This window comes from Dichomitus squalens, assembly GCF_000275845.1.
Source record: "Dichomitus squalens LYAD-421 SS1 unplaced genomic scaffold DICSQscaffold_13, whole genome shotgun sequence".
In the NCBI taxonomy this organism is placed as follows: Eukaryota; Fungi; Basidiomycota; class Agaricomycetes; order Polyporales; family Polyporaceae; genus Dichomitus; species Dichomitus squalens.
In genome coordinates, this window is record NW_006766895.1 from 366,911 (window position 1) to 391,191 (window position 24,281).

The window sequence follows — 24,281 nt, forward strand, 5'->3', positions numbered from 1 at the left end:
ACGCATGTTAGTGCTGCTATAGTGGTGGGAGAGCTAGACGGCACGAGTATGTACGCGAGTGTTGAAGGGCGAGCTCATTGGCACGCTTCACGATACCATAGACAGTTTCTGGCGTCGGGAAGGTCAGAGGAGACGTCGAATAGAAGACGGCTAAGGTGTCGCCGTCACAGTTTTCAAGGGCATAAAAGCATCAGATACCATCTGAACAACCAGAGGCCGGCCCAAAAGCAGCTATGCAGATTATATACCCTAGAGTGTGTGCTATGGATCAGATAGCACTACATCTGAGGTGATGTATGCACATGAGATGGTTCCATAGCTCAATGCTTTCTTGTGTGTCCAATACGCAGGCTTAGGGTAATTAGTCTATCCCGAGGGTTCGCGACGTCAACTAAATTCCTAGAGAAGCTCGCAAGGTGAGCAGCTCTGTGGCTGACTCGAGGGCCTCCAGACGGCTTGAGCACTCGTAAGGAGGGTCTTCCAATCTCTATGACCAATATAGAGGGGAATCGAAGTGAACATATGGACCTAATACGGTACGAACCTCAAACTTCGTATTGGTTCTAGTGTGACGCCTCCGGCTCAACCTTCGCTGGCAGTCGGACTGCTTGAGAATCTGCTTGAAGATGTTTGTTGATAGACCATCGGGCCTGATGAGTGCAGTCACATTCATCAGTAGACGGCGCAGCTAGATGATGAATTTGGCCATAGCGTCGAGCTCCTTGTGAAGCATTTTGTTGGCATGCCGCTCGGCATGCCGGTCGTGCCAGTGGCCGGGAGGCGTTTCCGTCTAGGTCGGAGATCAAACGGCGGCTAAAGGCTCAGCGCTAGATACTCCGCTATCTCTGCCACAGAGCGTCGTGAGGCGTTTCCGAGTCGCTCTTGGACATTGCATGCGATCGGAAAGCCTACGCACTATACACAGCTCCATATCTCCCCACAGTCAACCCTGCACAGTAAGCATCCAGGGTTCCGCTGCAACACATCAAAACCGGGGAATCGCTCATTAGCGCTTAATTGTGGTTCTTTCCTCTCCTTCCCGACCAATTACTACAACCTATTCTTCTTGAGCTTTGGGACCATTCAAGATGGCTATTGCAACCGCAAAGCTCCTGCATGAATGTCCTTCTGAGACCCATATGGTACCGATCTCTAGGCAATACAGTATATGGCGGGACAACGAAATTTTACGAAGTTGTTCGCAGCACCAGCCAACCGTCCGAATGCACTTGCTTCGAACTCTCAAGGTGCGGCCGCTGACACGTGTATGTTTCCCATGCTCCACACGTAGACTCACAGACACCGGCTTCTGTCTCCCACAGCCCCGATTCGTTGCAGCGTCTCCGATGCTGAATCCCTGTACACTTGGTACAAAACACCGAGTATGTATTGAACCAGGATTTCTGCAGGTCGTTGTCGGGCCTGTCTTCCAAGCAGAAGGCAAGGTATGTCCCAATGAGGAGGCATTATTTGGTACTTAGCCTTTTGAGCTACGCACACGCCTACGGCAGGTATACGGCATGGGCGGTTCGAGATGTACAAGGCGGCGTGTTGCCAGTGAGTCTCGCACTGCCCCGCGAGTACCGGAGCTAATCTACAGCGGGAAACGCTGAGGTAGCACCTTGCCCATCGACATAGCATTCACCGCCTTATACCTGATGAAGGAGAAAGTCGCATATTGTGGAGATCACTTTGTGGCGTCTTCACGATCCCACAATGTGCGGCGGTAATCGCGGGGGACATCTATCGTCCGACCACACTTTGATTCCTGATTCCTGCCATGGCAAAGACATGCGAGTCTAGGAGATTGCGCGCACATGTTACGAGCGGCTACCTCGGTGACTTTTGGGCGTCCACAACCCTCGTCTATACGTGCGTTCTCCGATGCTGAAGGGCGCCATCGGACTGGTAGGACACGAGGCCGTCTCTGTGCGGATCTGAGCGCGCCGGCCGTCACGACCGCTCGGCTCCCTCCTTGCTTGGACACCAGTCCTATATAAATTCGCTCTCATATTGCGATCTACGGCTACCTTCGAAGGGATCCTGTTACCGTGTTCGCCTCATAGCTTCCGGAGTATTGTGTAGTGATGACCATATCAGATCAAGGAAGTTGGAAGCCAAGGCTTTTGTAAAGTTGACGCTTCGGAGTGACGTTGGCTCCTCAGCTGCTATCATGAGACAAACTCTATCTAAGCTCTGACGGGAGCCATAAGTAGCCGACTCTTCAGTCCGTCCGCGAGCGGGCTCTTCCTTGCTAACCATGTCCGATGGGTCGTACCAGCCGCCTGTCCCCAAATCAACCGTCCTAGAGTGAGTGTCTACCTTGGGGGCCACGAGAGCGTTCTAACATATCTCACGCTGACGCGCTTATAGGATTGGTCCCATCGTACGTTGCGCGGTGTCTCGCTGCGCGCCCCGAAATCTGACGAGACTCACTTGACCAGCTAATAGGCGCACTTCTCTCTTGGATGTTTTTCGGCATATCCATTGTGCAGCTTTGTGGGTCGTCCCACTTGCGTTATCTCTCTGTCATTGCGCTAACGAAAGTCCCAGACATATATCATGTTTCGTTTCCCCACGACCGCAGGTCCATCCAGGCCGCTGTGTACCTCATTTTCCTCTTGGACATCTTCCAGACAATAGTCGCGGCCTCGGAAGGATGGCAATTTCTGGTCAACGGCTGGGGTCGTCAGATCAACCTTCAGTTTCCCGGCTGGACGTTCACAGCCCTTCCCATCGTGTCGAGTCTAGGTGCGCCGCTTGCTCTCCCTCGCAGTTCCATCTACTAAAGAAGTGGAGACTCACTGCAGTGTCACTTGGGGTACAGACCTTCTACGCTTGGAGAATTTGGCAACTTGGGCGCTGGAGGTTCATCCCAATAAGCATTATACTTGTACGTTCCATATACATCTTCCCGTTGAACAATATCATCATTCATATTTGGGATATAGACTGCTTTGGCTTCCGCCGGTGGAGCATTCGCCATAGCTATCACAGTTTGTTTCATGCTCCACCTGTGCTCCTCTTCAGTGATTGATGTTTCTACAGTTCGCGTTCACCCACACTATCGCGAGTCTGCATGAGAAGCGGGTGTTCGAACCCACTATAGTAAGCCACGAAGAGCATCCTACATCGTGACTATGCTAACGTTGGACACAGGTATGGCTCGGCGGGGCTGCGTTGACGGACATTGTACGAACTCCCTTTCCTTGACATCATCGATCTACTGACGGAGCTGCACCTCTCTCAGATGATTATGTGCTCCATGCTCTACTTGGTTTGTCCTCGTTTACGTCAGATCGGCTGAAACTGGGCCATCGTGTCTGACCTAACGCGCGAATGCAGCTTTACTCAGCGAAACAACACACACACTCCTTCGAGCGTAGCGGGCTCATCGTCAATCGGCTCATCCGGCTCACGGTAGAGACCGGCTCCGCCTGTGCGGTTTCTGCCATCGTTCAACTAGGCTTATTCCTGGGCTTGAAGCAAACAAACCTCCATCTCATAGTGTAAGAGTCACGCCTTCTCGCATTCTCGCAATCCTCAATCTGACCTCTCTATCACGCAGCGCGCTGGTCCTGAGCAAAAGTCCGTGTGCAACGTTATGTTCACAGCTTACTCCAGGTTGCTTATGATTTCGCAGTCTACTCAAACACGCTCATGACGTCGCTCAACTCACGGGCGACCAAGCTCTTTACCCCGCGAGCGACCGCTACGAGCTCGAGCTACCGATCGAGACATGCCCAGTCGACGTCGCATCAGTTTGCCAGCACCACCGGCACGGGTCCTCTCGCCATTCAGATCACTCACGAAGTGGAGTCTGACAGGGACGTGGCGGACCACAAAGCGCGGCAGGTGTGTACTCAATTATCGAAGAGCATGAAAGCACATAGCTGATGGTCCTCCAGAATTGGGAGATCGAGTTGGATGACGTTCCCTCGTCCCAGGAGACAGGGTCGAAAGATCCGATAAGATCTGTGTAAAGCACTAACATTGTATCATTCATGGGGCTGTTCGCGTATCTTCTGTATAATTTCTACTGATTTATTGTGCAGTATCACCGTAGTTGTGTTGCGGATGTGCGACATACTCTGCGAGGTAGCGAAGCTGCGCCAATCCTATTGCTTCTATGTATGTAGCACTGCGCTTCCTCGGTAAGATCGTATGCCAGTCAGCGGGAAGAGCTTATCTATCACTTTGTGGTGGTAAACGAGAGATTGAGAAGATTGACCTTCGGCCATGGGATAACCCGTGGCTTGTATATGGCAGGAGAGTTCACTTGGGAAAGACAAGCCTGACGTGCGGTAGACGATGAAGAAAATGACAAGACAAGAAAAGCTAGACGTACCGCGGGCTTCACGCGGCGACATGTCTACCACCATGTTCTCCGTGGGCTTGACATTAGTGCGACCTTTGTCGACTTTAAGACCTACATACAATGGAGCGAGCTTGCAGAGCATCATGTACATCCGCGCAATATGTACCGAAGCGATGAGGTGATTCGGGCAGTCCTCGGTCCCGCAAGAAGTCCGATTCGAAAGCACATCGAGGTCCATCACCAATCTGTAGCCTATGGTGCGTCGCAGTCCGTGAACACCAGATCAGGGGAAAGGAGAGGGGCAAATCATGCACTTACCGCTGGCAAGGAATGCTAGGTCAACTGCCTGATGCCTGAAGTCATGGGTACGCTTCCTTAAGTGGACGGAAGCTATTCCATACTGGAGGAACTATCGTGAGCATGGAAACGATACCAAGGTCGTTTGCGGCCATCATGAGACCACCGACGGTAGCGATAGAACACTCGTTAGAAGCAGGCATGAGAAGTGCTCTAGTTAAACGAAATCACTCTACGGCAATGACGTTCCCTTGCACGAACTCCCAGGGCTGTCTCGCCGCACCTCGCGCAACTGTAGCCCGGCCGACGGCACCGTCTCGTTTTGGAGATTGGTAGAGTTCCTCTTGGGTCTCCTAGTCTACGAGGCGATTACGAGGATGAAGTGGCAATCAGAAGGCCAGTGGGAGCCTGGGTGCTGTTGCAATTGAGTTGGCGGGTTTGATAACATCAGTATCTGAAGTGTTGGGCTGGGAGTCGTTGTTCAGCGAGTCATTGCATCCTCTGTCACTTGATGTCGGCGTCCGGGTGCAATGGGGAAAGCCGGAGAATACCCCAAAGCGTACCAGAAGCGCCCGTTTCGCCCCGACACATTGCGTCGCCACAGCGGAGTCCTGCTTTGCCGGTGCACTGTATACTCCAGTGTCCTCAAGCCCTGTCGGCTACCGCTGGGAAGTTGTCGAAATACACTGGACGTCTGAGTCAGCCTCCAACGATCTAGACTTTCAAGCTTATATGGTCTTCGGGCTTGCTAGAGATGAGCTGTCGCTTCCATGGGAACGAGGAGCTGGCACACTCATATTTTGGTGAGTAGAGTAGACCTAGGTATATAGTCAGTCAGTCTAAATCCAGCTGACGTCGCCGGGTCTCGACGCGCTGCTGCTGTTACCTGAACTAGCGCTCGTGGGCTCCTCGAGCTCCCAGGCATAATATAACGTATACTTCGTTCACATGGTGGTGCATTCCTTATCTTTGTCCCTATCGCACCTCTGCGCGAGACCGTAGGCTCTGAAGGCGACATGCGATTGCTTCGTGCTGGTCTCTTGGGTCTGCTAGTACAGACCGGTATCGTATCCGGTTCTGCTCAGCTTCCCTTCGGAGAAAACGCGTTCAGCGCGTACGATGACGGGCTGTTCACGCCTCTCGGTGATCTGAGCTCGCTGAGCTCTACGGAGTTCACCTCCTTGGGCCACCCAATGTTTCCGCGTCACAATGTCCGCATCAAGCAGTCGCATTTCTGTGACGCTTCAGTACGGTAAGATTCAATTGTAACCTTGAAGTCGAGAAGAGGCTGTTGACAGTATTCCATCTGCTCATAGGGCATATACCGGCTACATAGACGTCGAAGCCAGGCACCTCTTCTTCTACTTCTTCGAGTCTCGCCGTGATTCCGATGCAGATGATGTAGTTTTCTGGACCAATGGTGGTCCAGGAGCGTCCTCAACCATGGGTCTTTTCATGGAACTTGGTACGCGACGATGTCCAACTAATCCCTCACCCTGCACATAGAGTCTTACTAGGGTGTTCAGGACCTTGCAGGGTGACAAGCCCGAACAGCACAGCGTTCAATCCATACGGTTGGAACGATAATGCGAACATTTTCTTCGTTGACCAGCCTGTAGGCGTTGGCTTCTCCTACGCAGACTACGGGGAGTCCGTGGTAAGTACGCCTTCACGAACATATTGGGAAATGCGATCAACGTTCGTTGTGTAGGGCACCACCCAAGAAGCTGGGGAGGACATTGCGGCGTTCATGGCAATCTTTTTTGCGCATTTTACTAAGTTTAAAGGGAGGGCTCTCCACCTCGCGGGCGAATCTTACGGGGTATGTCTCTCACCTCGGACTCAACTATCACTATGACACCCATGTTGTATTGCAAGGGTCGTTACATCCCGGTCTTCGCCGCTACGATATACGATAAGAATCCTCAGCTCATCGAGGCCGGACTCACTCCCATCAACCTGTCGTCCATCATGATCGGTGAGTCTCTCATTACCACATGTTTGGTCCGTACGGCCTGATGATCGTCGTCGACATACTAGGAAATGGATGCACGGATTTCAGTACCATGTTCCCGTCCTACTACTTTGCTCAATGTGAAGACCCAACCTTTCCAGCTGTTCAAGGAATCAGGCAAGTATTGAAAAGTCTGGAGACCCTGCAGGTTACATGGTTAATGTCTCTACAGTGATTGTGTACGGATGAAGCAATTGGTGAAGTCCCCGTGATATTGCGTGCCTCTTTGAGGCGATAACAGGCTCGTATCACTCAACACTCTCACAGGTGCCCCGCTGCCAGAAGCGCTACAAAGAGGCATGCGTGGACAAGCTCGATACGATCGACTGTGCGGCTGCTGCGGACTTCTGCCAGACGTCCCTCGGGGGTTTGTTCAAAGGTCAGAGCACTGTTGTCGCAGAGCGGACATCAATTGACCTGTGTAATCATCCGCAGATCTAAACCACTACGACCGCTCAAGGCCATGGTGAGCACATGCGACATTGTACTGCTGTTGGCATTCCTGATGCAGCTTGCCTCCAGCAAGGGTCTGAACATCACCGAGTGCTACCCGATCGTCCAGTGCGTCTTCCTGTACGCTACCGTAATCGGTGACTGATGGCACGATATCGTATCAGGAACATTGGCGACTTCCTCAACAACAACCACACCCAAGCTCTCATCGGCGTAGACAAGTCGCTTCGAGGCCACACCTTCAACTGGAGTTCTCAGACCGTCCATCAAGCATTCGTAGCGAACCTGGACCACTACGCCTTCCCCGCGCAGTACTACATCGGGGCCCTGCTCGAGCGTGGCGTCCGCGCGCTCATTTACGTCGGCGCGACGGACTACATTTGCAACTGGGTGCGTCCTTGACCTCTTTTCTGTATACAAACGGGCGAGCGGAACCGTGGGTAACTGCGTTTCGTGTAGATGGGCAACGAGGCGATGACGCTCGCACTCGAGTGGACCAAGCAGGACAGTTTCCGCAACGACCCGCTGAGGGTGTGGACGATCAACGGGAACCAGATAGCTGGCCTGACTAGGAGCGGCGGTGGGCTGACGTTTGCAACCATCGTCGGTGCTGGGCACATGGTATACCCATTTTGTGTCTCCATGCGAGGCAACATCTCTGACAGGCCGCGTTTGGGGTTACTACAGGCTCCGTATGATAGGCCCGTCGAGTCGCTGGAACTGGCCAATAGGTGGTTGGCGGAGGTAGATCTTTGAACGCCAGGAAAGCAGTCGTCTGTGGGCATAAACTCTTGCAGATGTTACGAGGGAGGAGATTAATGAAGCGGATACAGCTGTCGAGAGTGCCAGGGCGATAGAAGGAGCGAAGCTCTCGCGGACATCCAAGACTTATATGTGAAACCTCCCTGACGGCTTTGTTAGCAGATGCCAGCCTCCCAAACATGTAGGGCATCATTGTCCCAGTCGCAACAACCTGTAGCACCTCGATATCGTCCGTCGATGCTTGCATGGTCGCGGTATATATTGAGGCATTCTCGACAGCAAAGTTCTATCGCAGAGAGTGATCACCATACCAGACTGCGGGAGATAAACATTGCGAAGACACGGTATCATCACGGGCTCACAGCTGCTCATCGTTGAGATTCGCCGTCAAGCGCGACCCATTCTGTCTATGGGGTATTTGTGGATAAATGGGAAGCAACAACTCCTGACCGGGACGTGGGAGAAGCTCGGATGGGGTTGCATGCAATGAAGAGAGGCGGAGTAGCGGCTTTCTTCACGAACTGAACCTTGTAAAGATACTATCCCATGAGGTATTGACCCGGTGTCACGGGTCTATGGCTGGCACTGAACGAGCGTAGAAAGAATGGCATGCTGCAGACACTGACGTGGTCGGATTTCCATACGTGATGGAAGGCATTCCTGAAGACAGATCTGCATGAAATTGGCACGGCACAAAGAACAAGACGCGGATACTAATCACTGTACATACAAAGCAGGCCGATATTGTGTACACTGGGGAGCTATTCAAAGAGACGTTGTGGGACATTGTGTGTCGTTCGTAGGGCGCGCTAACAAATGACATCGATGACCATGTCAGTCACTGGAGGTTGAAGAGCCCCTGAGGAAGAGGTCAGCCTTTCAGCTCGGCAGCGAAACTGAGACGTACAATATTATTGTCCCAGTCGAACCACCATTTTGCCTTGAGTGATTTACGCCCTTCGACTTCGGCCAAAGCATCCGTCACAATCTTGATGACTTTCTCGTCGTCAGGGCAATATGCGTATCGTTCGTCGAAGTTGTAGTTCGTCCACAGAGAGATAATACCGTCCCACTCCAGGCTGAATGGGCGACCGTTGCTAAGGGTAAAGCGACATTTCTGACTGAGGTCCTTAACCATCAGAAAGGGAGACATAGAAGATGCGAAGTCCCGGATATCCTTGTCGGCTGCTAACCACGCATCATCGAGATCAGCCATGTCAAGCACCGTCCGACCACCAACCGCATCTCTGTCTTCATCTGCAATAGCCATGGTTAGGTGATTATGGCGAACGTAATCTAGTGCGTATTGATCGGTGTATGGGAAGCCATAGTGGTAGAGTGGGGGTTTACGGTCAGGACCGGGGAGGAGCTTCCTCGGAAGGACATCCCGAGGAGGCCGGTTTGCCATGAGCCTCTTCCATCTCTGTATCGAGAAGCCAGTCAGTCGAACAGAACGAACAGGCAGGAATGTGACTTACGGCTTCTTGAGCCTTCTCTGCAGCCTCCGTATACCTATCGCCACGTTGGCGGTCCCACTCGTACAGATACTGGCCGTTCTCCCAAAAAGCAGGATCTTTCACGTCCGTAACTGTGTTGGGCATGGGAGTGAGAAGAGATAAGTGGCGCGGAGGGATGAGCGCACGACAGTATAGCCGTGGTGGTCCAGGTCACGTTTGGCCGAAGGCCTAAGGTCCCATAGGGCGCCAAATATCCGATAGATCTCCGATGCGCCCTACGGGATCGTAGTTTCACTAACTACAGAGAGTGATTACTATGGCCCGGTCCATAGTGAGAGGGCGACTTTTGCCAAGCGGGAACCCGCATCTTTGATTGAGGTCCTTCACTGTCAGACTGGGGGGACAAACATTGCGAAGACACGGATATCCTCATGGGCCCACCACGCATCGTCAAGATCCGCCGTCGAGCTTCAAGCTCAAGCACGACCCCTTCTGGTACAGCAATGGTTGGTGGTGACGGCGGGCGTGAATATCATGGTACGTATTTGCGGGTAAACAGGAAGCCATAATGGTAGAGCGGCAGCGCCTGGAATGAGTGGCCATTCACAACAAAGGCCCATGTGTAGCGGGGCGGCTTTCTTCATAGCTTCTAAGAAGTAAACATCGTAGGAGGGATCCTACAGCATGAGGTGTCCCGTTATCACGGATCTATGGCTGGAGCGAGCTCAAACAGGTGGAAAAGAGGGATGCCGCTCGGAGACCATGCCGCCAACACTGTCCTGGTCGGATCTTCATAGACGATTGGAGGCATTTGTGAATAGGACTGTCGTATAATCTGCGCACAATTGGCATGGCACAAAGAATAAGACGCGAATACTAATCACTGTACATACAAAGCAGGCCGAGCTATTGTGTACACTGGGGAGCTATTCAAAGAGACGATAGTGTGTGGTTCATGAGGGGCACTAACAGATGACATCGATGGCGATGTCAGTTGACGGAGGTGAAGAGGCCCTGAGGAAAATGTCAGTGACCTTTCAGCTCGGCAGCGATACTGAGACGTACAACATCATTGTCCCAGTCGAACCACCATTGTGCCTTGAGTGAGTTGTGCCATTCAGTCTCGTTCATCGCACCCTTCAGAATGTCGACGACTTTCTTGTGATCATAGCACCACACGAACCGTTCTTCGACGTCGTAGTTCGTCCACAGAGAGACAATACCATCCCAATCCATACTGAAAGGACGACCGGTATCGAGTGTGTACCCACACCTTCGACTGAGGTCCCTCACCATCAAATTGCGGGAGACGGACTTTGCGAAGACCCGGATATCCTCATCGGCTGCTAACCGCGCATCGTCGAGCTCCGCCATATCAAGCACCGCTTGACCGCCAAAAGTCTCCCTGTCTTCTTCTGCGAGAGGAATGGTCAGGTGGTGACGACGGGCGTATTCTATAGCGTATTTGTAGGTAAACGGGAAGCCGTAGTGGTAGAGTGGCAGCTTCTGGCCAGGACGCGGGAGAAGCTTGTTCGGGAGTGCATCTCGAGGAGGTCGGTTTGCCATGAGCCGTTTCCACTTCTACATTACGGATTTAATCAGTCCGAGGAATGGACAGACGAAGATAGGACTTACAGCTTCTTGAGCCTTCTTCGCAGCTTCCGAGTACCTATCGTTGTGTTCACGGTCCCATTCGTTGAGATACTGGCCGTTCTCCCAAAGAGCAGGATTTTGCGAGACCATGGCAGTAAAAGATATCAAAGCGGGAGTAAGAAGACGAGTGGCGTGAGGGGAAGAACGCTCGACAGTATAGCTGTGGTGGTCGTAGTTGAACATGTGCATCCGCGCGTAGCGATGATGAAGGACCTAGGAGGCGCCCAACTTCCGATCTCCGACTATCGGCCAACCCCGAGACGTCTCAAGCAGTACTCCTAGTCCCAAACCTCTGATACTAGCTGCCGATCACTTAGCTGCAACCTCAACACGATTGAAAAGTATTCAAATAAGAACTCTCTATGAGAGAGAGTAAACTCAAATCCTGAAGGATTCAGGAGGGTCCAGTGTTACCACCACCTTACTAAGGCCAAGCCATACTAGGACTCAGGACGATGCAGCTAGTATGGGAAACAATGAGTTGTCTTTTGTTGAGTCCCGTTGTTTGTACTGTCAGTACCGGCGATGAAACTTAAAGTCCCGATTCCCGATATGTACACATGCAACGTTGCGCTTACGCGCCTAATCACACTGTAAACTGGGCCAACCACCCACATCCAACGCCGCTCAGTCCTCCTGTCCATTGTCTGCTATCCGCGCTCCAAAATATGCCCACAAAGCCTGTTACAAAAAGCTCAAGAGTTGCGAAAGCTAAGAGTCCTGAAAAGAAAGCCCCAGACCCTCAGGTTTGCTTTCGATTTCCACAGGTGCTTGTATTTTGTGCTAACCACGACTCATAGTTTGGTCCGAGTCTCATCTACACTCAAGACGACTTGGAGAATGACATGTCAAATGAATATACGGAGGCTTGGCTATGCCGTAGCTCAGAGCACAAACTCTACTCACTGTTCAACCTCATTCTCTCGCTCCACTCGCTCAACCTTCGTCACCGAAACGACTATCGGGTTTCCTTGATTTCTTGCCCGCAAACCCTGTTCGGCGCCATACCGCCTATCGGTGTATCGGAAGAAGAAGACTCCAATTTGTTGCAACAGGCAGAGGAGAAAGCGAAGGCGAAGTCGGACAACGGTTCGGAACAGGAGGAGCAGTCGATGGGAGACCTTCCTCCGGAGAGATGCCCCGACTTTGCCCGCTTTGTCATATTCAGTGACAAGGAAGAACTTCTGAGTCGCTCCGGACTATCTGCAACTCGCGAAATTGTCGATTTCTACGAGCTTAAGGCCCTCAATTGCCCGCAGAAGTGGTGGACGGAGGAAGCGAGGATCGCCGCAGAGGCCATCATGATGGCGACCATTACCCAGGTGTACGAGACGGCTATGGCTGCATTTGCGTATAACCCGGATTGGAAGCAGTTGTTTGGTGTCATCGTTGTCGGTGCTTACTTCACGCAGGTAGTCTGGAAGAAGCGACCGTCGGACGATGTATTGAGGCCGATCTTCGACACAGAAGTCCCCGAAACTGTGAAGAAGGGGGTCTCCTATCGAGAACTCATTGGGAAGCTGTTGAATCAAATTCCCCAATATGAGGAACGGGTGCTGCCTGAGATCCTCTATTGGAATGCACCCGTCTTCAACTACCATCGGGTTGAAGACAGCTGCGATGATCCACGGGTTTCCCTCACACTCCAGTTCCTCTGGGCTATGGGATCTCCCATCAAGACCAACTTCTCGCAGCTCGTACCTCGCTCGGGCTTGTTTGAGATGCCGGCCAAGAAGCCTTCAATATCTTGGGGAACGAGGGTGAGGAACAACGTACACTAGTATTCTTCTGGGCTCACAGCGCTAAACCATTTACAGAGTCAAGCAGAGGACGCCTTCAACAACATCCTGAAGATCATCCCTATTTGCAGTTTGAAGGAAAAGGCACGGTCGCTCGGTCACCGCTTCGATGGAGATCCGGAGCCGGCCTCCCCGACGAGTACCCCGCCCAACTCCGTGGCTGACGAGAGGTACAAGGCCTCGTTTAGGAACACCAACAACTTGCCTCCGCGACATATCAGAACTCGTCTGTGGCAGGCGCAGTTGATTGAAGCGGACAGTGACAATGTCGAGGACGCCAGTGCTGCCTAATGCAAGGGATGGAGGAGATAATTACTTCTAGCACTGGCATTTCAATGTGCCATTCCATACTTGTGCCCTAAAGATTGTACTAATATCGCGTTATGCAACGTATGACTCAACTCATCCATAGTCTGGTGCGGAGGACCTGCTCGACGAGGTATTGAGAATAAACCCTCGCAATAACTTGAAGGAGAAGGCACGATCTCGCGGACATCGGTTTGACGGGGATCCGGAGCCGGGTAGCCCTACGAGTACCCCGCTATCACGCGTCACGGCTGAGGAGAGGTACAAGCCCTCCATGAAGAACCGCACTAAGTTTCCGCCGCCATATATGAAGCTCCGTCGGCCGAAAGCAAAGCACTTCGCAGCCGACGACGGTGATAATGAGGGCTGTCTAATGCAGAGTGATTGGGGCGGACCTACTCAATGGCGTCCACTGTTAACATATATGCTGTATTTGTACTCCGTGAGCGAGCATGAAGAATTGTGACGATATTGTACTAGGTAACGAACGGCCTCATATGTCCGAAGCGTGGAACGATGCATGTGTAATATGCCACAACTTGAAGTCAGAAATATCAGAGCGTTCTGCCAGGACGATGCTCTCAGAGCAAATGGAAGCTACACATCACAAGGGAACGACATGGAATGTTGCATGGTACAGCCATCTCAGTGCACTCAAGCTCACTGGTACCCGCCTTCCTCGCTTGTCTCTTCATACTGCTCCCACATCGCCGCCGACGCTTGCACGTTCTCAGGCATCGGACTCGTTGCGAGAACGGCAGGAGGCCGCTTCTTGTCCTCGGCTGGGGTCTCCCTCCAGTAAGTCGGAACGATGTCCAGCTTGCGTCTTCCGCGGACGATGAACATAAACTCGGCAGAAGGGGGCTGGAGGGATTTACGGCGGCGGCGAACGAGGAACGACGCGATTATTGCAAGGAGAGCGAGGAAGGCGAGTGTTCCGATGACACCCCCCACAATCGCGCCTGTGTCCCCGCGGCTCGATTGTTTGTGGTAGGACACTGCGGGTGAAGAGGTAGCCTGAGGGGCCGGGTTAAACAGAGAAAAGGTTGTAGCTGTGGCAGATGTCCCCGTCCATGAGCTCGCGAAGGGTACTGGCTGCTGCGTGGACGAGGATGGTTGCTGAGAAGATGTGGGAGCGGCTGAGTCTGCAATTGGAGAACCTGCAGAACGTCAGGCAGACGAGTGTCACATCATGCAATAGACAGCTCACTTGAAGAGCAACTCTTGGGATCGCCCGTATTATGTGAACGTACACTACTACTGCTGGTGGACAACGGACTGGAGCTTTGGGAATTTATTGAGGTGAGGAAAGTAATCGCTGGCGTGATACGCGGCGGTAGCCGGTCAGATTGGATCTGATCAGTAGAGAACATGGGGAAGCTGTCTCCAGAAGCGTTTGTGGGCTCCGAATGCGAACTTGGATCGAGACACGACAACCCGCTTGAGATTGGAAAGTCATATGCAGTAAGGTTGCAGCTTGTGAAGGGAGGGGAGATGACTGGCTTGCTGAACGTGTCGTCAGACTGCTAGAGAGTATACGCAGATCGTCAGCCAGATTTATTGCGTTTACGTGACCAACTATCTCCTTACAAGTAGACGCTCTCGAGGAGAAGCTGTTACCGAGGCAGACAGTGGCATTTGCAGAGGACTTCTTGGGGAGACGAGGGGTAGGCAACAACGGGCTAACGTGGATGACGAACGAAGGGGGCGATGACCGACATAAGTCATACTAGTCATACATATAAGACCACTTGACAGCTCCCTGAATACTCGCGGGAGTTGCCTTGGGCGTCGAAGCACGGGTGGCCAACAACTTCGTGGTGACGCCATCTAGATGATTCCATGCTTGGGGAGGTCCAGGCACATACCGGTCTGTTGACCGTCCATCCATCGCAACGGGGAAGACAGAAGCGCGCATAAGGTTCGAGGCTGTCGTCTTCAGCACGTGTGTAAGCTGCAAAGAATACGAAGTGGACTAGGACATCGTATGCAAGGGGTAGTTTTCAGAGAAAATGACTCGAGTCGGAGGGATGCATATCATTCTTGTCCCCAGATGTAGGCGAGTCTCAGGTAATGAATACGAAGACGCCCTAAGAATAACTGTCAGCGACTTCTCAACTATCTGACGAGCCAAGGACGCACCAGATCATCTTCCAAGTCAAGCAACCGCTCTGTCTTGACCAAGTTCCGCGCTTTGATCTCCTTCAATTCAACCTACTCGACGTTCTCTAGAGGTACTATGACACCAGAGTCCGGGAAACGGTCATCGCAAAGAGCCAGGTATCCCTACCAGCTTCAACAATTCTATCGTCCAAGTCAGCTATTTCGAGCTCGGATCGAATCCGAGTTCTCCCTGAGCTCCTCTGGGGGAGTATCAGTGATATGACAGCGACGAGTATGATAGATGGCTTACATCTGCACGAAAGAATGGAAGCCGTCATGACACAGCGGGTGCCTCAGACGGAGCGAAGACGAGACTGAAACCTTGCGCGGAATAGTGCCCCTGAAAATTCGATCCGCCAAGTTTCGTTCAGTTTTCTTCAGTTGTCAGTTCTCGTGTGTGATATCGAGCGAAGTCAGTGAATGGGCTTGGCCTCTCTTGCACGAGTCTGCGCTACCTCCCCACAGAGCTGAATTCGGTTTTTCCGTGGCAGATTGTACTACCAATTAATGAAAAGCAATCACCAGAAGGGGACGAGTGCCCATCGGAGATGGGAAGGCGAGAATCCGTGACGGTGGTCGAAAGGCGACCCTATTTATCCACGTATAGGGATGTGCTCGGCTGGGTCAGACCCGCCTCCTTGACCCAGGTCAGACCCCTTGGGGTCAGACCCTGGGTCAAGCCAAGGCGACATCAACGTCGGAGCTTCCGGGCACGTGGACCGCCGGGTCGGCCGGCCGTCCGCCACTCACTGCTCGAGCGAGCTCGCCTGTAGCGGCCACGAACTGTTCTTTCCAACTGCCCACTGGCAACATCTCGGCCATCCATAAGCGGTAGGGTGAAACCAATGGCCTTCAGGAACACTGCGAGAGACTTGCCATGATGAAGATGGATGCCGACCCAGAGGAGTGTGTTCGGGAAATCAGCGAGGACTCAGAGAGGTGCAAGGTGTAGCGTAGATGCATTATCCGACCTCTGTGTCTGTAGGAGCAGTAAGGATGAGCGAATATATACAAATGACATCTGTTGTTGGCATATCCCGTCGTCGATGTGGCATATGAGTCTGCCATGTGCTCGAGCTGCCAGCTGGGCACTTTCACCCTTCCAGCGCTCTCGGTAGTCCGCGGTCGACTATTCTACGCGAGGGCCGACCGTGCATCACGTGTTGACCCCTCGAAAAGGTCAGACCCGGGTCAGACCCCGACTCAGACCCCGGGGCCAAGCCGAGAGGGTCAAGGGGTCGAGTCTTGACCCGCACACCTCTGCCCGTGTATGTCCGGCAAGAGAAGTCAGTCGAGATGTTCTCGTCATGGCAGTAGTGGCCACGTACAATCGCCATCCAAATGGCTTCCGACCAAGCAGGAACTATCACTATAGAGTATCACATTCCGACGAGTCTCGCTGAAATGCGTTGCAATCACTAGGTGCGACCGTATGCATGATTTGTCACATTCTCTGTCCATATGCAGGGAGGGTCTTTGGAGCTACACGATATAAAAACACGAACTAATGATGTATTGCACATATTCATATTCCACCAAGTCCCAACAACCGCCAGGCACTGACGGCATGCTCACTGATGTCCGCCTTCCTCGCTCGTCCCGCCATATTTCTCCCGCAGCTCGGCCGACGCCTGGACTTTCTCCAGCACAGGATCTCCATAGCTCCCAGGGGTAAACGCAGGTGGTCGCTCATCGTCTTCGAGCGAGCTCTGGCGTGCGAGAGGGATGAGACGCGCGAGGCTCGGCGTGGTCTTCCCGTCCGTGGGTACAAACCCTAGCTCGCTTTGCCCACGGGCGATGTGCATGAACTCGGCGGAAGGCGGTTGACGCGATTTGCGACGACGGCGAATTATGCACAGTGCGCCCACGGCGACGAGACAGAGGAAGATGAATGCTCCGACGACACCACCCGCGATTGCGCCTGAATTTACCTTCGAAGTAGGCTGATTGCTAGAACGATCATGATGACCAGGCGATGGTGTTGCAGATGAGGGATTCTTCGAGGAGGCGGCGCCGATGTGAACGGAACTGGAAGTGGAGGACGTCAACACGCAAGCTGGGAATGACGACGAAGCGAGACTCGACGTGGAGGAAGTCGGGCTAGTAGGCGAGTGACTTGTTGGGTATGACTGCGAAGAGGGACCTGTAGGAGCATTGGTCAACAACTGGGCAAATTGCGCCAGATAGCTCATCTGAATATATACCGGATGAAGTAGTCTCGTTCGATGGCATCACACTGTTGTCATCACTGGATTCCAGTAAATGCGAGATACTATTTTCGTTACATTGAAAGACTTACATCGTTCGTGTCGAAGCGTCTCCCTGTGATGAGGTCTGGGTTACCGAATGTTGCGCATTCCTCTCCGAGCCCCGACGCCGGGTACGCGATGGATGGTACAGCAGTGGAATGTCATGAAGAGCAGCATCTCTAATGCCGCAGACCCATGAAAATATTGCGGTAGCGCAGTCTACGCGGATGGAGGACACTGCACTTCCTAGCATATCCTGTTCCTGCTGAAGTGAATGGTCAATGGGGAGCGTTAGGGTACTGCAGCCAAGTTCGCAAGCTTCTTACAGCTGGAGGTCCCAAGGGCGAGGGTGTCACGATTGGTTCAGCTAGCGGCATTTGACTGAACTAAGCCCTCTCCTCCTGTGAGGTAATGACAAGCCAGTAGCAACCCGGTGGGCCAACCAGAGACGACGAAAGGAAAGAAGGAACGACTGACAGAGAGCCTGTACTTATAGGCAACCACTTGACAGTTCCTTGCTCAGGTGTGGCAGTTACTCGGTCGTCGAAGCCTGGGCGGACAACAGCTTCGGGGTGACGGAAGCATGATGGGATCGTGCCTCAACGAACGCCATCCCACACGGGTGCCGCCTGTCAAGTCCATCGCAGCAAGGGTGATAGAAGCGCACGTAGGGTCGAAGGCCCGTCATCTCAAGCCCGCATGCAAGCAGCAAGCCAGAATTTTGATAGGTACAGCCGGGTACCGGCCGACATTGAGGGCTCATGGATAGGGGCCGCTGTGCCAATGCAAATATCTATCATCATGACCTGCCGCAAAGCGATGGGTGGGGACGCGACTGGCCAACGACATTGATGGCCTGCGGATACAGAAAAGACAAACCCATGGCTGGCATCGGTTTCTACGTTTGGAGGCGCACCTGAGACTGCGTGCATCAGCAGAGAAGAGATGGGGGCCACATACTCGGTCTCACTGTTCCATGTACTTTTCGAGATACCAAGACTCGCGTGCGACAAGGAATGAAATTCGGGCACCATCAACGATACAGTGGCCCAGACCGCACTACCGGAGTCATGCCGTCGAGCAGATTAGTGAAAGCTTAGGTAGACTGTAGGATGCTTGCAATAGCTGGATGCGAACATCTTGATACCGTGATAGGATTCGGCCGTAGCAGAGGCAGAGATATATCATGTCAGTGTTCAGAGCACCTGTTGCCGCGCGGCGCGCGCCGAGGTGATGTCGCCCTTGAACGCCGGTCACGTGACATACGCGACGCGCTATTGCCGATCTGGCAAGTGCTCACGGAGCTTATTGTCAAGTTTTGTCAACCAAATCTCGGACTGGGAACTGAAAATCAACGCGACCAAGTCAGCTTTCCAAAAAAACATCGAGGAGCAGTGTAGCTTCATGGTATTCATCTAACCAGGTTATAATATCTATTTCCTGGATCACGCCGCAATCGTGCCAGCTTAAGGCATCGGGCAGAGAGAAAAGTTTCATCAGCTTCTAATGGGATATGCTACGCGATGTTCGGAATGTATGCGTGTCTAATATGAGCTCATTGTAGATGACCGCCCAACTGTCTGCGAACGTGCACAAGGCGTTCCTCCCACTCTCGTCGCTGCCTGTCCATCCGCTTCCTCATCCACACAGCACGGAGCAGCCGTACGATCTTCTCCCTACTATCCTCGAAGTTCCCCTATCCCTGATCGTTAGCCTCGAGCGAGCTGGTCTACGAACGGCATCTTAGGGTCACCTCTGCAACATCCAATAGCTTCTGGCTCTCCTCGGTAGAGACTTCACGCCTCCAAGTCGAGATGCTGAGCGGATCAAACCCTGGCACGTGACGAACATTTGGGATGAGGGGAATGTAGACTACGCCGATGCCATCCCGTTGTAGGAGCGCAGCCTCGTCGAGCTCGTCCAGACGAGCGGACATCTCCTCGGCGGAAGTCGACGACCCGATCCACACCTCGCACGAGCTCAGCGACTGCGGCCGAGCATCGGGTTCGGAGGAGTCTACAGAGATTCGTTGTGATCACACGGAACACGAGCATAGCAAGTGGTGACGCACCGGTCGGTAGCGCTCGAGCCTCGGTTGAGTCCTCTTTGTCTGCCTGCTTGGCAAGTGCGGCTTCCTGAGTTTGGGCCAGCTTCAGATTGGCAGACTCGGGAGTCGACGCTTCGTACTCGGGAGCCTGTTCAGACTTCTGTCCGCCTGTATCACCGCTGAACACGCGAGTCGGCCACGTTGCCCCCTTCGGCCAGGTCCTTAGGCCGCGCTTCGCGGCAAGTTCTACACCAAGTCAGAACTGACTAGAGCGTATACTGTGTCCGAGTCCATCGCACCTTCCGCACGAGAGAACCAGAGATCCTGGATATGCCTTCCCGGTCAACAGCGGTGATACACGAGTGGCAAACATTCAGTACCTGAGAGTCTGCACTGGCATCTAGAGCGATGATGCAGTCCACATTCCTCCTCAGAAACGGATAGTAGGGGATGTTGAGCTCGGCTGTGGAACTTGCGTCAAGGACCGCCCTCGTACCTCAAGCGAATGCTTACCTCCGGCATCCTGCCCCCAGCGTCGCGTCATAGGTGGCAGTGGATGAGGCTGAGAGACACTCACCATGAAACTGAGATATTCTTGCTCAGTGATATCAGGCGGACTGCCATCGCGCAGTTGGCCGGCGAGACCCTTGAGGAAATTGGGGAACTAGGAAAAGTCAACTCTCGTTCAATGATATCAGCATAATGCTCCACTCACCTGATCCGGGAGAACGGGATGGATCAGTCCGAGATCGTGCTCGTTCTCTGTTATGATGTCCGCCAGCCAATTGTATAGCTGTAGTGGCAGAACTCGCAATGCAGGTTCTACCTCCCGGAAATAATGCTAGCCGACAGCCAAGCCATCAACTACGCGATGCACTTACATCGTGCGAGCAGTACAGACCTTTAAGGAGGCGCAAAACGCAGAGCCGAAAATACTGGGCAAGGTAAGTGTATTGTTGATGACCATGATAGTGCTCACATACCCTGCCAGTATCGTAAAGCTCGTCTCGGGCTGTGTTGCTGGTGAGTGCGACTCAGCCATAGCGACCGAGTGCGTGATACGCACCTTTCGTTCTATGTTCTTACCATACATATACCGACGTCCTAGACCCCATGATGGAATCCATGCTGCGGAACGCTAGTCGTGCGGTGCAAGAATTTGCAATAATGCGTGTACCCACCTCCTATTTCGTCGCAGCCAATCTCATACGGAGTGAACTCGTACCATAGCCAACGAATGCTCCGCGCTAAGCTCTCTTGTTCTCTCTGCAGCAAATTGGAGCGATCACTGTCGACGCTGCGGCTCCGCGCTTCTTCCAGCGCCTTCAGCACATTAGCCTGCTCTTGAGTAGGATGCACTGCGTATTGACGTTCATTTCTTTGTCTTACTCGATAACTCACTAAGGCTAGCTCGGACGCACCATTCTGTATGGCGCTGAAAATAGGGAGAGGGAGAGAGCCATCATCGATGTGCCGGCGGAAGAAGTGGAGGGAAAGATGGCGAGGGTCTAGCCGGGTCAGATCTGAAGGAACGTATAGCCTGTACGACAGCAGCGTGCCGTAAAGATCGACCAAGGACACGGCGCCAGCTTCGCCAACTGCCTTCCTGAGTAGGCCAGTCTGAGGAGGGAACAAAGATGATCGTTGGCTCCCGAGAACAATGGGTCGGCACGTACTAAAAGGTACTTCGAGCAAGGAGTCAATGCTTATCACCACATGCGGAAAGACAGAGAATACCTTGTTGGTCGGAGGGGTAATCAGGGCATCCAAAGTCTCTATGTCCACATAGCTCGTCGCGATACGATCTTTCGCATGCGCTGCCGCATCGCTCGGAATAGTAGATCCAGCGACTCCAGAGTAGAGGATACCTAGTGCCCAGCAACTGCCTAGGTACAGATTGCTCGAAATGAATGCCCTGGATCCGCACTAGTTCTAACACCGCACCTGACACTCCAGCCGTGTACGAGACACAGTCGAGAACTCCAGTAGACTTCGCGGCAGTAAGAGACCCTAGTGTGTTCAGCATAGCTCGGTAACCTGCGTGTGCCGATTTATGAGTCAGCGGCAACCGCACTCGGATGATCTACAGGGACGGGAAGAGCGAGACCGACCTCCTCCTGAACCCGCGATGGCGACGATGGGCAGATCGCGCTCGTCAACATCGTTCTCAGGCACGCCCATCAACTTTGCGAACGAAGCCCTCATCCTTCGCTTGCGCTCGCCCAAGAACGCCCGCTCGGAGATACACAGGTCGTCCCCGACGCGTACCTCCGCGTCCCACTCGCACTCGGGGTTGACGTCCAGATCTGGGGGGCTGTTCACGATGGTGTCATACAGCGATCCAGGGCCGCGCCCTAGCTCGAGAAGCAGGACCGAGAACCGTTCCTGGAGTTCTGCCACGCTGAAAGACGCCGGCCATGGGATGTCAGGCGTAGGCAGTGTGGGCCACGTCCACGATGAGATGGAGGTTGATATCGTCTGGATAGGGGCTGATGATTTGAGGAAGGAGAGACCCTTCGATTCGTAGCAATCAGATAGAGTGATTAATTGAAGGCGTCGAGAATCGGAGTACGCCGGTTTACCTTAGTTGATCCCTGTCAGAAGTACTCAGTGAGCCTACACAGGTAGCCCACAGACAGATGCGACTCATACTATACCTGGCCGAATACGTCCGAGATAGCATCTATCTGGAGTTGTGCGTCATAGTCAGTCACAGCGGCTTGACCACAGACGTGCGGTTCTATGACCGTACCCTCTTGGTGAGTTCGCTTGGGACAGACGGCTGCAAAGCGGCCTGTGTTCGAGTTTCTTCGATGGCGTTTTCGGAAGTTGTCCGCAACAAAGGGACGCCGATGGCGAGACATGCCGCAGTGCCGAGCGCAAACCAAAGACGTGGTGTCTGACCTGATCCCAGGGGTGACACCTGGTCAGAACATATCAATGGAGCGGTGACAATTTGTCTTACGAGCTAGGGGGCGTTCAGGCGGCCTTTGGATGAAGGAATTAGACCAAAGCTGGCGCTTCCACTTAGTCCCATTGAGGCCAGAGGCATATTGACCACGAATATTCCTGGTGTAGATGGTCTTCTGCACGAGTTTCGTCGTATGATTTGGGTTCACTATGCTGCCCATACGCGAACCGTTCCGTCGAGCCCGGTGCTCACAATGGTCTAGGGAGGAGAATGAAAGGTTTGAAGTGGTAGTTTCGAAGGAAAATGATTCGCGATTGCAAAAGCAGACTCCGCTCGATAGGTTGTGACGTCACAGCCCACTGACACGCGCCTGCGGTGAGTATCCGAGTCTATGTAGACGTGTTCGCAAATATACTGGCCATTCTCCATGCATTTCGAGGTGATATGGCATGGTTAATGCCGAGAACATTTCAATCGATCCCTATGTGCCGAGGCATCGCTATCACACGCAGAACATTGCAACACAAGCGAACACAACTTGCTACATGGAGAAGGGAATGCAGCAGCACATTAGCCATGTATTATCGTAACCGGTACGGAGGGAATCAACATCTATGCCCCTATTGCCTATTGTCAGGCATCCGCGCCAGCTGGCTCTTGCTCCGTATGCGCATACGGCGTTTTGAGTACCACTCCCACGTCAATCGGACAACCTCCCCATCAGCGTCCCACGGCGTCGGGACTTCCGAGTACCCAGGGCGAGCTGTAGGGTGTCGGAGATAGATAACAGAACACGTCGCGAACGAGGGTTCGAGGTAGGCAGGAATGAAGAGGAAGGGCGATGCGTAGGGTGGCAAGTTGAAGGGAGTCAACCCAGTGTTGGACGATGACGACGTGCTATGTTTCTTGGAGAACCGCGAAGTCGAGGGAACCGTCTTGGACTCTGACTTTGATTCCGAGGCTTCACCAGCGGCGTCTGCGGCCTCCTCGGCTGTGTCTGCATCCTCTTCGACTGGGTCTGGACGGTCTTGCAGGAAGCGAATGGCCTTGGGGTCGACAGAGACCATGTCCCCAGGAGCGAGACGCGTATTCGGGTTCGTGTGCTGGAGAGCGTTAGGTGGCATGGCAGCCATGTACGCGACGAAAGACGTACCTTCTTGCCGTTCAGCAGGACATCCCCATGGATGACAAGCCGCCGCGCCTCATATACGCTATGCGCGAAGCATGCTCGGAAGATGACCACGTCTATCCTCCGCTCGACCTCCGTGAACATCAAGCTCCCAACTGGCGCCAGTCCCTTCTGCCTCTCCTCTTCTGCCCGCTTCTCCATCTTCTGCGCTGCTTCCTGCTTGTTCGCCCACCTATTAACCTCCAAAACGGGCTCGACCTTCTTTAATGCCTCAGTCGGGCGCACATCGGGCAAAGTTTCGGGGAGATACCACCGCTTGAAGATCTTCTCATTGATGAAGTCGCCGTGGTACGCACGAAGAAGGGCTTTGGCTGTCCATCGTCGCCAGTTTAGCGACTCCTTGTACTCGACACGGTTCGTAATCTTTTCTAGAGGACCATAGGACCGCCGCCATAGGTTGTACAAGTTGTGTGGGTGCCAGCTCTATAGGGAAGTCAGTGCGCGGAGCAGGCGCAGAACGCGTCGTTCGTACCATACGGGGAAGGCCTCTTTTGAAGTTGTAGATGTGAGCATCCCGCATGGTTGCGGTCGTCTACAGGAGGGCAGACACAGAAGACGTGGTGGTCGCAAGACAGGGAACAGTCGCGACCCGCCCACAGAAATTCAGGCTAAGCGCGCATTGAACTTATTCCAAGTCGCATTAGACAGATTAAGCACATCTTA

At 53.2% G+C, this 24,281-nt stretch overlaps 9 protein-coding genes across 9 annotated transcripts; 3 read left to right on the top strand and 6 right to left on the bottom strand.

Annotated features, from left to right (window-relative positions):
- The first annotated feature begins 1,901 nt into the window (after nucleotides 1–1,901).
- DICSQDRAFT_105720 (uncharacterized protein) lies at nucleotides 1,902–4,004 on the top strand. Its single transcript, XM_007365608.1, has 13 exons — nucleotides 1,902–2,310; nucleotides 2,374–2,386; nucleotides 2,445–2,499; nucleotides 2,554–2,751; nucleotides 2,811–2,893; nucleotides 2,952–2,996; nucleotides 3,049–3,108; nucleotides 3,160–3,192; nucleotides 3,251–3,277; nucleotides 3,346–3,509; nucleotides 3,569–3,588; nucleotides 3,644–3,855; nucleotides 3,909–4,004. Exons 1-13 carry the CDS (start codon nucleotides 2,261–2,263, stop codon nucleotides 3,981–3,983), a joined length of 1,035 nt encoding a protein of 344 aa, XP_007365670.1. The 5' UTR covers nucleotides 1,902–2,260; the 3' UTR covers nucleotides 3,984–4,004.
- A 1,586-nt stretch (nucleotides 4,005–5,590) lies between these two features.
- Nucleotides 5,591–8,121, top strand: DICSQDRAFT_180596 (serine carboxypeptidase). The gene is made up of 13 exons (XM_007365609.1): nucleotides 5,591–5,867; nucleotides 5,932–6,080; nucleotides 6,142–6,272; nucleotides 6,327–6,437; nucleotides 6,494–6,593; nucleotides 6,656–6,746; nucleotides 6,802–6,826; nucleotides 6,897–7,008; nucleotides 7,065–7,095; nucleotides 7,152–7,190; nucleotides 7,247–7,472; nucleotides 7,542–7,703; nucleotides 7,770–8,121. The coding sequence occupies exons 1-13, from the start codon at nucleotides 5,632–5,634 to the stop codon at nucleotides 7,836–7,838; spliced, it is 1,482 nt and encodes a 493-aa protein (XP_007365671.1). The 5' UTR covers nucleotides 5,591–5,631; the 3' UTR covers nucleotides 7,839–8,121.
- A 561-nt stretch (nucleotides 8,122–8,682) lies between these two features.
- Nucleotides 8,683–9,445, bottom strand: DICSQDRAFT_169993 (uncharacterized protein; the record flags this gene model as incomplete). Its single annotated transcript, XM_007365610.1, has 3 exons — nucleotides 8,683–8,703; nucleotides 8,752–9,267; nucleotides 9,323–9,445. 3 exons carry the CDS (start codon nucleotides 9,443–9,445, stop codon nucleotides 8,683–8,685), a joined length of 660 nt encoding a protein of 219 aa, XP_007365672.1.
- Nucleotides 9,446–10,079: 634 nt separating this feature from the next.
- Nucleotides 10,080–11,116, bottom strand: DICSQDRAFT_180597 (uncharacterized protein). Its single transcript, XM_007365611.1, has 3 exons — nucleotides 10,937–11,116; nucleotides 10,367–10,882; nucleotides 10,080–10,315 (listed from the first exon to the last, which is right to left on the bottom strand). Exons 1-3 carry the CDS (start codon nucleotides 11,042–11,044, stop codon nucleotides 10,292–10,294), a joined length of 648 nt encoding a protein of 215 aa, XP_007365673.1. The 5' UTR covers nucleotides 11,045–11,116; the 3' UTR covers nucleotides 10,080–10,291.
- Nucleotides 11,117–11,622: 506 nt separating this feature from the next.
- DICSQDRAFT_169995 (uncharacterized protein) lies at nucleotides 11,623–13,044 on the top strand (the record flags this gene model as incomplete). Its single annotated transcript, XM_007365612.1, has 3 exons — nucleotides 11,623–11,700; nucleotides 11,755–12,714; nucleotides 12,772–13,044. The coding sequence occupies 3 exons, from the start codon at nucleotides 11,623–11,625 to the stop codon at nucleotides 13,042–13,044; spliced, it is 1,311 nt and encodes a 436-aa protein (XP_007365674.1).
- A 675-nt stretch (nucleotides 13,045–13,719) lies between these two features.
- Nucleotides 13,720–14,432, bottom strand: DICSQDRAFT_127001 (uncharacterized protein; the record flags this gene model as incomplete). Its single annotated transcript, XM_007365613.1, has 2 exons — nucleotides 13,720–14,219; nucleotides 14,339–14,432. 2 exons carry the CDS (start codon nucleotides 14,430–14,432, stop codon nucleotides 13,720–13,722), a joined length of 594 nt encoding a protein of 197 aa, XP_007365675.1.
- Nucleotides 14,433–16,793: 2,361 nt separating this feature from the next.
- Nucleotides 16,794–17,414, bottom strand: DICSQDRAFT_169997 (uncharacterized protein; the record flags this gene model as incomplete). The annotated part of the gene is made up of 1 exon (XM_007365614.1): nucleotides 16,794–17,414. One exon carries the CDS (start codon nucleotides 17,412–17,414, stop codon nucleotides 16,794–16,796), a length of 621 nt encoding a protein of 206 aa, XP_007365676.1.
- A 1,586-nt stretch (nucleotides 17,415–19,000) lies between these two features.
- DICSQDRAFT_180598 (FabD/lysophospholipase-like protein) lies at nucleotides 19,001–22,649 on the bottom strand (the record flags this gene model as incomplete). Its single annotated transcript, XM_007365615.1, has 21 exons — nucleotides 19,001–19,167; nucleotides 19,225–19,487; nucleotides 19,543–19,764; nucleotides 19,818–19,842; nucleotides 19,899–19,981; nucleotides 20,032–20,041; nucleotides 20,096–20,182; nucleotides 20,234–20,359; nucleotides 20,420–20,453; nucleotides 20,502–20,530; nucleotides 20,585–20,646; nucleotides 20,700–20,876; nucleotides 20,940–21,138; nucleotides 21,195–21,203; nucleotides 21,256–21,404; nucleotides 21,463–21,555; nucleotides 21,630–22,032; nucleotides 22,101–22,112; nucleotides 22,176–22,205; nucleotides 22,271–22,422; nucleotides 22,484–22,649. 21 exons carry the CDS (start codon nucleotides 22,647–22,649, stop codon nucleotides 19,027–19,029), a joined length of 2,472 nt encoding a protein of 823 aa, XP_007365677.1. The 3' UTR covers nucleotides 19,001–19,026.
- Nucleotides 22,650–22,921: 272 nt separating this feature from the next.
- Nucleotides 22,922–24,179, bottom strand: DICSQDRAFT_86137 (alpha-L RNA-binding motif-containing protein). The gene is made up of 3 exons (XM_007365616.1): nucleotides 24,091–24,179; nucleotides 23,583–24,041; nucleotides 22,922–23,532 (listed from the first exon to the last, which is right to left on the bottom strand). The coding sequence occupies exons 1-3, from the start codon at nucleotides 24,136–24,138 to the stop codon at nucleotides 23,050–23,052; spliced, it is 990 nt and encodes a 329-aa protein (XP_007365678.1). The 5' UTR covers nucleotides 24,139–24,179; the 3' UTR covers nucleotides 22,922–23,049.
- Between the last annotated feature and the right edge of the window lie 102 nt (nucleotides 24,180–24,281).

Bases quoted from the DNA above. Each gene is read 5' to 3' on its own strand.
- DICSQDRAFT_105720 (XM_007365608.1), top strand. From the start codon at position 2,261: ATGTCCGATGGGTCGTACCAGCCGCCTGTCCCCAAATCAACCGTCCTA. The intron at 2,500-2,553 runs GTGGGTCGTCCC...CGAAAGTCCCAG, and splicing joins CATATCCATTGTGCAGCTTT to ACATATATCATGTTTCGTTT. The intron at 2,752-2,810 runs GTGCGCCGCTTG...GACTCACTGCAG, and splicing joins TCCCATCGTGTCGAGTCTAG to TGTCACTTGGGGTACAGACC.
- DICSQDRAFT_180597 (XM_007365611.1), bottom strand. From the start codon at position 11,044: ATGGTCTCGCAAAATCCTGCTCTTTGGGAGAACGGCCAGTATCTCAAC. The intron at 10,883-10,936 runs GTAAGTCCTATC...TCCGTAATGTAG, and splicing joins CGAAGAAGGCTCAAGAAGCT to AAGTGGAAACGGCTCATGGC. The intron at 10,316-10,366 runs GTACGTCTCAGT...CATTTTCCTCAG, and splicing joins TCGACTGGGACAATGATGTT to GGCCTCTTCACCTCCGTCAA.
- DICSQDRAFT_180596 (XM_007365609.1), top strand. From the start codon at position 5,632: ATGCGATTGCTTCGTGCTGGTCTCTTGGGTCTGCTAGTACAGACCGGT. The intron at 6,273-6,326 runs GTAAGTACGCCT...TTCGTTGTGTAG, and splicing joins CAGACTACGGGGAGTCCGTG to GGCACCACCCAAGAAGCTGG. The intron at 7,191-7,246 runs GTGCGTCTTCCT...ATATCGTATCAG, and splicing joins GAGTGCTACCCGATCGTCCA to GAACATTGGCGACTTCCTCA.
- DICSQDRAFT_86137 (XM_007365616.1), bottom strand. From the start codon at position 24,138: ATGCGGGATGCTCACATCTACAACTTCAAAAGAGGCCTTCCCCGTATG. The intron at 24,042-24,090 runs GTACGAACGACG...ACTTCCCTATAG, and splicing joins AAAGAGGCCTTCCCCGTATG to AGCTGGCACCCACACAACTT. The intron at 23,533-23,582 runs GTACGTCTTTCG...AACGCTCTCCAG, and splicing joins TCCTGCTGAACGGCAAGAAG to CACACGAACCCGAATACGCG.